This window comes from Galeopterus variegatus, unplaced genomic scaffold (genome assembly GCF_000696425.1).
Source record: "Galeopterus variegatus unplaced genomic scaffold, G_variegatus-3.0.2 Scaffold191, whole genome shotgun sequence".
In the NCBI taxonomy this organism is placed as follows: domain Eukaryota; kingdom Metazoa; phylum Chordata; class Mammalia; order Dermoptera; family Cynocephalidae; genus Galeopterus; species Galeopterus variegatus.
The window spans coordinates 60,251-73,504 of NW_007726302.1; the positions used below are offsets into that span (position 1 = coordinate 60,251).

The following is a 13,254-nucleotide window of genomic DNA, read 5'->3' on the forward strand; positions in this document are numbered from 1 at the left end:
TTACAATTTTAACCATTTTTAATTGTACAATTCAGAGGCATTAAGTGAATTCACATTGTCATGCAATGATCCATCTCCATTAATTTTTTCATCTGCCACAACTGAAATTCTCTACTTATTAAACAAAACTCCTCATTCTGTACCCCTCTAGCCCCTGGCAACCATCTTTGAATGTTACTTTACAGCAACAACAACTACAAAAAAATCTTGACTTTTAAGATTTAAAAACAGTAATTACATGCAGGAGGGATGGAGACGGGGGAAGAGGTAAATTCACAACTGACTGCAGTTGGAGGACTATGTGTGTGTCTTTAAAAGACTCTCCACCCCCAGCCCGCCTCCTGACAGTTTGCCACTGGGTTGTTCAGTGTCCAGGTTTCCTCAGTCCCCAGGAGGAGCCGGCATGGGCAATCTCCTTTGCAGGTTTGCAAGCAGGTTTGTTGCCATAGAGTACACATTCTGACTGGAGCTGAGGAGTATAAAGATAACCATTTGTTTTTAGTTGCAAAGATCCGGCAAAAAGATAGGTAGGAGCCGGCATGGGCAATCTCCTTTGCAGGTTTGCAAGCAGGTTTGTTGCCATAGAGTACATATTCTGACTGGAGCTGAGGAGTATAAAGATAACCATTTGTTTTTAGTTGCAAAGATCCGGCAAAAAGATAGGTTGCTGCTCTTCTTCTGGAAGAGCCTGATTGGTAGGATTCCTTTAAGGGCTCAGCCCCAAAGTGCTTTATTCCATCTTCTCACCTACTTGAAAACTAAAGCTTGAAAACTAAAGCCCTTGGACGGAAGATTCACCGCTCGTCACTTCACACAAATGGCTGATCCTGGAGGTGGTGCTGTTTGCAGTTGGAATCTTCACAATCACAAGAAACAGAGCCACAGCTCACAAAGCAGAAACTGCACCAAGAATGGAATAGTGAAAGAAGGCCAGGTAAGAAGCAATCTCCCCCGTCCTCACTCTGAACGTTTCACTGCTTCTTTGTAAAGCTATTTGAGGCTTTTCTAACTTAAAGTTCCTTTTATGGAGTGTTTTATGTGTTTTGACTGATTAACTCAGCAAATATCAAATGCTTGGCTACCAAAAAGTTTAGGTGTGTGTTAAGGAAAGAATTTCTTCTCTGTACAAGAGAGGACACAGAGAGACCCACCCACCCAGAATTAGACTCCCTAAAATACAAACACAACTACTAGACTTTTGCTTTTGCTCAGGCATTTGAAGGGAGCAGAATTGTGAAAGCTCAAACTCATTAGTTAAATTTTAGTCAGTCAACAGATATGCTACATGTATCATGCTTCAGAAGAAAAGTACATTTTGCAAAGGTTGTGTGGCATAAATAGTATTCTTCCCTGGTACATGAGAATGCTGCTCTGGTTGAAAGGCGAGTTCTTTCTTGTGTTTAGAGGAAAATTCTCATAGTCACAACTTGATTTGAAGCCAGAATCATTCCTCTTTGAAATGTGACATCAGAGACATTCCTTTCCAAAATGCTTTACCAAGTGTGGCTTATTGAGGCACACTGCACACAGAAATCAAAACAGCATCTTTAAAATAAATAGACTTAAGTGTTTCCCAATTGACACTTTTTTTTCTGCTTTTCTGCTCCTGCTGTGACAATGTTTGAGGGGACATACTGAGGAGGAGAAGGAACTCAAGAAACATTGTCAGCTTATTCAGAGAGGGAGCCTGGGTCTGTGAGGTGCTTGGATGAAGGCAGTTTCCTACTACCCATGTGAAACCCTGTCACTCTGCCCTGATTAGAAGGGGTAAGCTCACCTGCCCCAGGAGCAAACTTGAGTAACCAAACTGGTAGCATCACTGTTGGGAAATAAGAAACTGCACAGGGAATCTCATGCAATCTTCCATCACTCCATCATCTGGGAGAGCCAGCCTCCACCCTGGGGAAAGGTCAGATTGTTCTCAGTTCACGGGACAGGTGGGGCTGGCTGGGGCCAGTGCTCCACTCAGTGAGTTAATAAGTTCATGGGTCCAGTTGGAAAAGGCAAGAGGCACTCTGGAGCCTGGGTTGTGTATAAAAAGGCTGTGGTCCCCAAAGTGCGTTGCCCTCTTAACAAAAGGCATTACCCTAGCTTAGGAAGTATCTACCAGAAACCTCAGGGCTGGCCTTTCCCATCTGAGCATCTGAAACCTGGGGCATCATCTGCACAAAAGAAGTGCAGTAATTCCTACTGTCTATTCATCACTAAGTGTCAATTGAGACCACTGCTCCGGATGTTCCTTAACCCTGAAATGCCTCTAACTCACTGACCACTCGCCTACTCACCCTCCCGATCATTCTGACCTTGAGGGCTCTCATTTGGGCAGAGATGCCTTCAAAACTTTTCTTTCCTTTCTTTACATTATCTTGATTTTATAACCACATTCTAGTGTTTGAGTTTAGAAACTTAAATAAATGGTTACAACCACTCCTAAGACCCCAGGATCCTAAAGGTTTGTTACTAAGCAAACCTCCAAGACTGTAAAAATCTTTGGACATTGAGGCTTCCCTAAGAGCAGCCGAAAATATCAGGGCTGCGGTTGCCTTTTCTGACAGCTCTTTCTGAAGGACCACCCAGAGTCTGTTGGCTCAGATATATTTAGGTGTTACTAAGTTGAAATTGACTTCCACTGGAAGCCTCAATTATGGTTTTAAAAAGTTTTTCCAAAAAAAAAATAAACCCTGAGGAGATCATAGCGTAATCACAGACAAGGATGTGAATAAAGTTGTCTTTACTGACATGATCTTCAGCAACTAGTTTTACTCCATTTTGCTTTGGGGCCTTATGACAAACGAGGTGTTGACCAATAACCTTGTCTGTTGATAAAAGCAATCCATAGAAGCTTACAGATATCCTAGGCTGGAGATCTTCCAAACACATTCTGCCTGGCCTGGAGGTCCTGGGGTACAGCTTCTAAACTCCTACCAGCTCCTCCAGAGATCACCCTTTCTCTTCCTGCTTATTTGCAACCACACAGCAACATCGTTATCGCTTTTACATACTGGGAGTCCTGTAAGATTCTGTTGACAAAGGGTTCCCTGGCATAACAAGCAATATGAAAATCACTGTAAGGTAGTTGCTCGGGAACTCTTACCTCCGCTCTAACAGCCTCGTTTCAACACCCTGGCTCTGGCGTGCAGGCTCACTACCCCAACCTCCAGGCTGGCAAGGGGCCCAAACCATTCCCTTCTGGAAACCTCCTGGAGTTCCTTTCTGGGGCTTTTGGGGAGCTTAACCATATTGCCTGCTTTTTTTTTAAAAACCCCATGTGCCCTGAGGATGCACTGAAACTTGTTTTCATCACTGATTAACTCCATTTCTTTGTTTACTTCTAATACTCATATGTCATCATCCCACCTGTTACTTCTAACAGAACATCCCTTGTACTATGGGATTTGTTCACCCTCCTCAAGAGCATGTCCACATAACAGACAGAAGGGCGCTTAATGTCTTAATCCATTGAACTTGGGATTTCCTATAATTTCCTATAAAATTAGAAATTTTCCTATTGAATAGGAATTTCCTATTTCTTATTTCCATATAATTAATTTGTCATTATTATCCACATACTTGATTTTCAATTCCCATTAATTGTCTTTGATAAGGCCAAAAGTTTTATTAGGAAAGTCTGAACCTAAGGAGGTAGACCTTGTATCTTCATCACTCTGAATACGTAGCATTCCCTTGGAGGTAGTTTGTTAAAAGAATGGAGTCTGCATTTCCTTCTATTAAATTGATCCTACAGGATGTATTAAAATTTCTGAGGTTTTTCTGAATCATTTCTTTCCTGGAAAACAAAAATGCCCTAAATCAGTGTTTGTTGGTTGCTTGCCCTGCATGTTGTAACATTACCAGATATAGGGTAGTGAGCCCTGAGAGGCAGTTGCTTTTTCTATCAATCTTTCACTCATTCACCAATACTTATTAAGAATCTGTTATCCTGGGGACATATAAAAATAAATGAGAAGTTTATAATTTAGCTATTAAGAGAAAGCTTATATTAAAATCACAATTAACATTAATGTTAAATACAAGCACAAAGACAGGAGCTGTCATAAAGCAGATATGATCTGAGCACAAATGAGTGGTATAGGTATTAAGTACCAGAAGTTGGGAGACAAGGAAAAAATAACATATATCCATGTTCTGCTATGTACCATGGCCAGGCTAAGCACTTTATGCTGAGGTCTTCTGTACTGTCACAACAGCCCCATGCAGTGATAGCCTCACACCCATTTTTTTTATTAATATTATTTTATACATTCTAGGATGTTGTTGCAGAGCAGTTGGGAGGGAGGGGGAGAGGGGAAAGGAGAAGGAAATGTGATGGAAGAAGGAGGAAGGAGTAGGGGTGAGATTGAGGTCTGTGGCACACCCCACATTCCCACAGAGGAGACTGGGGGGCTTCCAGCGGTGGCTTGGTCATTGCTGGGCTGGGTACAGATGTCAAGGGGATGTAGGAAAAGCCCTCACCTCCCACCTCCCTGGCTCAGGAACTCAGGGCCCTTCTTGCTGTGGCTCAGTGGTCGTCACTGGGCTGGTTGCTCGTGTTGGGGAGGTGTGACTGAAGCCCTTGGTCCCCCACCACCCCCAGCTCAGGAGTGCCCTGGGCGCTTCCTGTGGCTGCTCAGTGGTCATTGCTGGGGTGGTTGTGCTTGTTGGGGGGTTGGCTGAGGACCGTGGCCTCCACCCTCGGGACTGGTCGCAGGTGTTGGGGGCATGGCTGAGGCTCCTGGCCCTCCCCACTTTCTGGTTTGGTAACCCAGGGGACTTTTCTGGTCCTTCTAGGTGTTATAAGTGTTCTTTAGTGAAATGAGACCTTTACTAGTTAATATCAAACTTTGCCTCTAGTTGTGGGTACCTAGTTTTTCTTTCAGTTCTGTGTTGGATTATTTGCTGTTCCCACCACTCAAACTCTGTGCTGGCTCTAATTTGTTGCCCTTTGCTTACTTCTAAAATGGGGGAACTTCCTGTGGGGAGCAGCACTTGAGCTCTGTAGTTGAGCTAAATTGCTGCTTTGCTGCTGATTCCCTAGGGAAGGCTTTGTGTGCAGCTCAGAGGTTTTAATGGTTGACTTTATAGGTACTTCCAGTTCTAGTGAAATCTGGTGCACCTGGGTTGTATAGAAACACTGGCCTGGACCTGAGTCTTTTCATCAAACTTTACCCCATGCAATTCTATATTCCTGACCCATCTCCTCTGAGTGATCCCACACTGATTGGGGGGGCAGATCAGCTGTCCTGGCTGTCTCCCAGTGTTCCCCTGCTGGGCCCGTCTCCCTCACCACCTGTGCTCCAAACACTTCCCATGGGATGGGACATGCACCAGTCCCTTGCGATGACTCACCAGCCTCTGAGTGGCTCCTGTTTTTCAGTTGTTGTGGCTCCTTGGTCCTATGTGGGTCCATGGGAAACCTGTTAGTGGTCTTGCTGGCCTGGGGACCACCAAGGCCCTCTTCTCCCCTGCTGCCTCCAAGCAACTTCATCTGAAAGGCATAGTTGCAGCTTTTTGCCAGCTCCTGTTCTGTGCGCTCTGCAGCTCCAGCCTGGAAATGGCTGAAATTCAAAATGGTCGGAGCGTTTTTTTCTTTCTCTCATAGTGGCTTCTCCCACCTTTATGTACTCCATAGGTCTCTTCTTCTCTTCCCCTGAGCTCTAGCAGCCCCAGCTTAGCTGTCATTGCTTTTTTATGGTTGTAAATTGGTTGATTTGTGAGAGAGAGTGATGGTGGGGAGCATCTATCTTGCCATCTTGACCAGAAGTCCCTCATGCCCATTAAACAGATGAGAAAACATAAATCATTAAGAAACTTGTTCCAAATCACAAGCAGCATGGCCAGGATTTGAACCCCAATCCATGTTGCTCCAAAGCTGGTTCTTTTTCTGTGTAGGAAACCACAGATTGGAGTGGTCAGTGTTGGCTTTACACAGCTGAGAGGATGCAGATTGAATCTAGAGACATTGGAAATGGCGGAGAGAATGGGGAGTTCATTCCTGGGGGCCAAATGAGAAAAAGAAGGGAAGGAACTCCAAAGATGAATGTAGGAGTTGCTGGATAAAGGGCATGGGAAAGGGCATGAAGCACTCCAGGAATGAGGGGGAAAGTGTAAAAGCTGCAAGATACAGCAGTTCACAGGACCTTCAAGGAGCTTCTCTCAATTCAGTGAGGCCATGTAGGAGTTGCTGGATAAAGGGCATGGGAAAGGGCATGAAGCACTCCAGGAATGAGGGGGGAAAGTGTAAAAGCTGCAAGATACAGCAGTTCACAGGACCTTCAAGGAGCTTCTCTCAATTCAGTGAGGCTTTAGCATCGGGAGGAAGAGGGAGGGGTGCTGCTAAGCTGTAGTAAATGCTAGATAAAGGGAAAGAATTAAGCCAGATTATTATGGAAACCCTTTCTAGTTCTAGAAGCATTTAAGCTGAGCTTTGTGTTCTCCCCAGCTTTCCATATCCTCTTGAGACTTGCAATGTCCTGGTACCTCTACTCTTCTGTTATGATATAAATCCCCAGCTTTCCATATCCTCTTGAGACTTGCAATGTCCTGGTACCTCTACTCTTCTGTTATAAACTTCTAGAAAGTGAGAACCATGACTGACAGTCCAATTGCACACAGAGGTAGACAGGCCATTGTAGTGTCTGTGGGGCTCACCTAGGATGCACACTGATTGAAATAGAGTTCAATATTCTCACCAATTATAAGGAGAATTTGTAAACTAAAAAAGTATTGGCAATCCCTTTAAATTGCTCTGAATTTTTATTCTACTCTTTCTTCCACAATTATTCTCTAACACCTTTTGTTTCTTCATTCTCAGTGCCTTAAAACAATTCCCAGTGTGACAAGGCTTCTCTTTCTGATCTCCCTGAGAAGGTCCTATTTTTTACATGGGCTTATTATTGTAAAGCCTTCCTGTGTGTCAGGTTCTGCGGTCATTAAGATGAAGATATTCTTCCTCCACTTATAAGTAGCTCAAAGTTGAAGTGGGAAAGAGAGACAAGTAAACAAGCAGTTACAGTATTAAATAGTAAGTACTACAACAGATGTTGTAGTTATCTATTTCTGTCTAACAGTCACCTCAAAACTCAATGATTCAAAACAACTATTGGATTGCTTGTGACTTCTGTGGGCCAGGACTTCAGGCAGTGCTGGGAGAGATGACTCCTCTCTGCACCACATGGTGTTTGCTGAAGATCAACTTGCCTGAGTATCCAAAGGCCCAGCTTACATGTCTGAGACCTTGGTGCTGGCTATTGTCCAGGGCACCTTGTGTCTCCTTCACAAGGACACCCTCTCCATGTGGTCTCTCATTATCCTGCAGAATAGCCCAAGCTTCTTTACAGGATGGCTGGCTTCAACGAGAGTGAAAATAGAAACTGCAAGTCCTCTTGGGTCCTAGGCACACTCTGCTACATTCTGTTGTCAAGGCCAGTCACAGTTCAACTCAGATGCAAGGGGAGGGGAGATAGACTCTGCTTTTTATTTTCTTTTTAAGTTTTATTTTATTTTTAATTGACAAATAATAATTGTACATATCAATGGGGTAGAATGTGATATTTCAATACATATAAACATTGTGGCATGATTAAATCAGGCTAATTAGCATATTACTCACTTTGAATATTTATTATTTCTTTGTGGTAAGAATATTTAAAATCTTCTCATTTAGTTATTTTGAAACGCACAATGCATGATTATTAACTATAGTCACCATACTGTGCTGAAACATCAGAAATTATTTCTCCTATCTAACTGTAATGTTGTACCTTTTTACCAATGTCTCCCCTTTTCCGGTCTACCCTCTCCCCATTCCCGTACCCTGCAGTCCCTGGTAACCTCCATTCTACTGTCTACTTCTATGAGTTCAACATTTTTAGATTCCACATGTGAGTGAGACCATACAGTATTTAAAATAGACTTTGCTTCTTAATGGGAGAAGCTGTACAGTCACATTGCAAAAAGTTGTGAGGGATTAGAAGGATTATTGTGACTATTTTTAGAAATAGTCCATCACAAAAGAGATATATGGACCTTGCTTGGGAACATGAAGGAGGGGGCATCTGACCTAGGCTGGGAAGACAAAGAAGTCACTCCAGAGAAAATGACATTAGACCCAAGTCTTAAAAGCAGAGTAGCCAGACATATGAGCATGGAAAGGCATTTTAGCAGAGGGTAAAGCTCTCACAAAGACACAAAACATCAGAGCATGATGTGTTTGGGCAGTGAAAGATGGATTTATGGGATTAAGTTTAGGATGCTTTATAGAGAGAAGCAGGTGATGCGGCTGCAAAAGTAGGTGGGAGCAGATTGTAAAACGCCTTTGAATTAGTTTGCACTCACCAAGAAAAAGACACAGAGATACAAATATAAGTGCAAGAAATTGATTTGGAAGGTGAACCCATGAAGCACAGTTGGGTAATGGCAAAGTGAGACACAAAAGGAAAGGATACTAATATGTTCATCAACAGGACACCACTGTGGGCAAATGAGGCTCAGATTTGTTGAGGACATCTGAAAGATGATGTAGAACATGCCTCAAAGTTGTCCCAACCAAGGTACAAAAAAACTGGGGTATACATCAACCAACCCCTGTCTATCTGTTGAGGAATGTTCTTAGGGTCACTAACCACACAGTAATTGTAGCCTTCCCACACATGAGCTGAGCACACTTTTGTGGCCAGAGAAAGTGCTCAAGATGAGCTACGGGTGCTTGCAATAGGAAATCATCAGAATGCAAGAGGGTCTGAATGTACCACCAGGAGTGTCTGCTATCCAAATACATTTGTAAATGATGGAGGTTTGAAAAGAGAATTGTCATGATCACATATGGTTTCTCAGACTGTGTGAGTTTTATTTCTGATGACTCCCAGAGCATAGTCTATGGATTAGCACTGACCTAATTGGCTAATCATCACAGAAGACTAGATTATGCTATTAAGCAACATAAATAGAGCCTGCCCACTGTGCTTGGCAAGGGAGAAAAGGAATATATCAAGGCTGAATATCATTGCCATAATTTGCCCCCTTTGTATTCAAGCAAGATGAAAATGCAGAAACCATAAAAAACTTAGTGAATTTTAACTATATAAAAAATCTAAAACTTTATATGGCAAAAGACATCATAAAAAATAATCAATAAAAATTAACTGGAAAATGTAACTGAAGTAAGAACCCCTTTACAATAGCACCGGAAACACAAAGGACCTAGAAGTCAATTTAAGAAGTAAAGTGAAAATCAATTTGTAGAGAGTATTAAAATGCTACTGAAGGACATGAAAGAAAACTGAAATAAGTGGAAAGGCATGCAATACACATGGATGGGAAGACTCAAGGTGAAAATTATGTTAATTCTGCCTAAGTCAATCCACAAATTTCATGTGAGACTAGTAAGTAAAACAACATTTTTTGAGCCAGACAAATGACTTTAAAGTTTATGTAGAAAAATTAACAAGCAAGAATAATCAGAAAAAAAAACATGAAAAAATAATAATAATGAGGGGTGACTAACACTACCAACTAGTAAACCATGTTACACAGAAAAACAATTATAATGGTCCTATATTAGCATATAAGTAGACAGATAAATATATGTAATTGTTAAAATTATTCCTTACAAGTATTAGAACATATGGATTTTTTAATAATATTCACATTGAAAAGTCTTTATGAGTGTGGTATAATACCTAGGAGCCATAAAAGAAGAGGTCGAAAATTTGACTACATGAAAATCAAGGATTTCTTTCTGCATGGTAAGAACAAAACAAACAAAATAACATGATAAGGTAACAGACAAATTACAGACCCAGGAATAGGTTTACAATTTACATCACAAAATTCAAATGTCTTCATATATAAATAACTTTAGAAACCAATATAGAAAATGTCCAAAACCTAAAGAGAAAATAATGTACCAAATATATGAAGGAAATACAAATGAAAATACAAAGGGTAAGAAAAGGAAAGAAAAAGAAGGGAAGGAAAGGAATATGCTAGAATCAGTTTCCATGAAAAGGAAAAGAAAAGACTATTTTCTCAGTATATGTCTATAAAGTACAAAATTAAGTTGAAACAATTTGAATAATCTAGTTATTTTGATCAGTTCAATATTAATGGTAAGGCAAATAAATAGCATTGTATTAACTGCTACATGCCAGGTCCTTTTATATAATTTGCCTCATTTAATTCTCATAACAATATTACCAAATGGATATTATTAGATATGTTTTATAGATGAAGAAACTGAGGGTCTGACATCATAAGAAAATTTCTCAAGGTCACACAGCTAGAAGAAAACTGGGACATAAACTCTATACCATCCACCTTGATCCAATTTCTTTTTACTCCAACAACTGTTCAGGACTCCATGGTATTATCTATTTTTCATTGAAATAATAGGCCTAGAGACCCTTATTTTAAGAACTGAACATAATACCAGTTGCCTAATGTAACAATAACATATATGAATGAAAGGGGCTTATGCTTTCATTGTGATCACAATATTCAATAACATCATGCTCAAATTTCTAATACATATTGGCCTATAGCTTAAAAGTTTTGGAGGTGTGCAAGGAGGGGTTTAAAGTATAATGCCCTCCAGATTGAGAAGGTACTTTGAAACTGAAGAAGAAACCTTGGCAGGTCCATTCAGTAATCAGAGATATTTATTAATGGGGGTGATTTACCTACAGGAAAACTGAAAATGGCAAAGAATCAGACATCTACAGCAATCAGAGCTCTAACTCTCTGAAGTTATACAATGTTTATGTAGCAAAAGCCCCTGTTACTAAAAATAACTTCAAGGAAACATTTTAAGAAAATAAGCTGATAACATCATTCAGCATATGTCTTATGATTCACGAGGAAGGGGTCTTATGTTAGTGCTCAGACCTGCTGTAATAAATCATTCATTCCCTATGCTCCCTTTACATTTACCCTAAGGTTAAGATATAATTAACCAGTGAAGCAAAGGAATGAGGTTAAACAGGAGTCAACATGGCAGGTAAGGCAAAAAATGACATTGGCTTTGTTCACCCTCTAGCAGGAGGTAACTAAGAAAATAATAATTATGATAATCCCTAACATATGTTGACTTCTTTTGAAGTGTGAAGCATTCTAAGTGCTTTACAGTCATCATCTCACAGTATTCCTATGTAGTATTATCAGACCAATTTTAGAGATGAGGAAACAGAAAGCTTTAGTAAGATAACCAAGGTCACCAGCTTGTAAGTATCAAAACCAGGTATGGAAACCAGGCTTGCCCAATCCTAGAACCAAAGTTCTTATCCCTCAGTCAGTGCTGCCTCTCTAAACACGAGGTGTTTCTAGGAATGGAATTCAGACATACTTCCACAAAGAAAGGATCAACTGAACAAAGGGTTTTAAAAGCAGAGTTGGTGTAAGTTAAAGGCATTATGAGTTGTTTTGCTTGCTTGCTTTTTTGTTCTTAATGAAAATTTGAGTTTATCTTCATGAATGATACCAAACTGTCACATATTAGAGCTTTCAATATGCAATATGGTTCACTTACAGACACACTGCATCACCAAACCGGCTACCCCATACTTCAATTTAAACAACTCTGAGTTGAAGAAAATCAACCCCATGTGACCCTGAATCGTGTGAACTCGAACTTAGCTCCAGACGGAGCTCTAGAGATAATCTGGCTCTCACGAGCTTTCTTCAAGAGCACATGGCCTCAATGAATAAGCAATTCACTTAGTACAATATTTCCTGGTAATATTGATATTTTAGATATATGATATGGTCAATGAAAGATAGTTGTAAATTATTTGGCACATTTCCCATTGAGAGAGAAAATTTAATTCTACTCCCCTTAAATTTGGGCTGGACCTAATGAGTTACTTGTCCAATAGAATAAGACAGAAGGGACACTCTGGGACTTCTGAGACTGAGTTCCAAAAATCCATGATTGGAAGAAGCCTAAGAATCCCAAAGGGGGGGGACAAAATGGAGAGAAACTGAATGTCCTTGCCCTGTTCCTAGCTGAGATGCAGTACCAACTTGCAAACTGGGTGAATGAGTTTTGTTGGAAGTGGATTCTCCAGCACCAAGCGCTTTCTCCTCCAATTGATACTGCATGGAGGATAGACAAGCTGTTCCCATTAAGTTCTGCCCAAATTACAGATTCCTGAGCAAACAAATGATTGTTGTTTTAAATTTGGTGGTGGTTTATTAAGCAGCAATAGCAACTGAACATAAGGATATTATATTTTCTTAAAATGCCTAGAAAAGTCATTCTGTAATCTCTATCCATACTCTTTGTCAATACTAGTATTTACATTTTGAGGTAAGAGTTTGTTTTGACCATTCACTTGCTTTCAATTTTTTGCAAAGATGCCTTTCCCTAAACTGTAAGCTTTTGTTTGGTCTTATTTTGTTGTTTATCATAAGGACTGTATGCTTAAGTTTTTAATCAGGGATGAATGTCTGGTTATAAAAGCCAAATACAGTGAACCCAAATATCACCAATGCAAAAGCACAACCATTTGAATATTGCCAAACCTGAAGTATAATTATTCATCCTGAGAAGGCCTCTATTATATTGCATTGTCTGTGAAGAAAGAGCTGGCTCAAGACAATGTGTGTGTTCAGGTGTTTCATTAATCAAAAGAATATATACTTTTAAGTAAATTTAATATCTGCCAATTAAAATAAATTTTATCTATTTGTTAAAGTTCTTAAAAAATTTTTTCTTTGGAAACACCAGTAGAGGTAGATTGATGTTAACCTAATTACTTGCAAGAAATCAACTACATTTATTTTGAAATACACTTAATTTAATATTTTTATTAAATATGCTACCTTTGTCTCAGTTGGCCTAAACTAACATAGTTTTACTGGAATTCTAAAATATACCAACCTTGGAATAACACTCTACCATAAGAAAGAATGAAATTTTGCCACTTGCAACAATATGGGTGAGCTTAGAGAAATTTATGTTGAGTGAAATAAGCCTGGCACAGAGGGAAAAATACCGCATGTCCTTACTCATAAGTGGGAGCTAAGAGAGAGAGAAGGAAGGAAAGAAAAACTACATTGGTGCATTTATGGGTGAGCTTAGAGAAATTTATGTTGAGTGAAATAAGCCTGGCACAGAGGGAAAAATACTGCATGTCCTTACTCATAAGTGGGAGCTAAGAGAGAGAGAAGGAAGGAAAGAAAAACTACATTGGTGCATCGGACTTGTAAAGGGAGAGAGCATACTTAGGGATACAAAGTGGGGTGGGGAAAAAGGGGACG

At 40.2% G+C, this 13,254-nt stretch overlaps 1 protein-coding gene across 1 annotated transcript in view; it reads left to right on the forward strand.

Moving 5' to 3' along the window:
* Positions 1–567: 567 nt before the first annotated feature.
* The window catches only part of SPTLC3 (serine palmitoyltransferase, long chain base subunit 3), a 185,570-nt gene continuing 172,883 nt past the window's right edge, over positions 568–13,254 (forward strand). Inside the window, exon 1 of the mRNA XM_008564739.1 lies at positions 568–934. Coding sequence (XP_008562961.1) covers positions 818–934 — 117 coding nt within the window. The 5' untranslated portion in view covers positions 568–817. The remainder of the gene's footprint in view (positions 935–13,254) is intronic.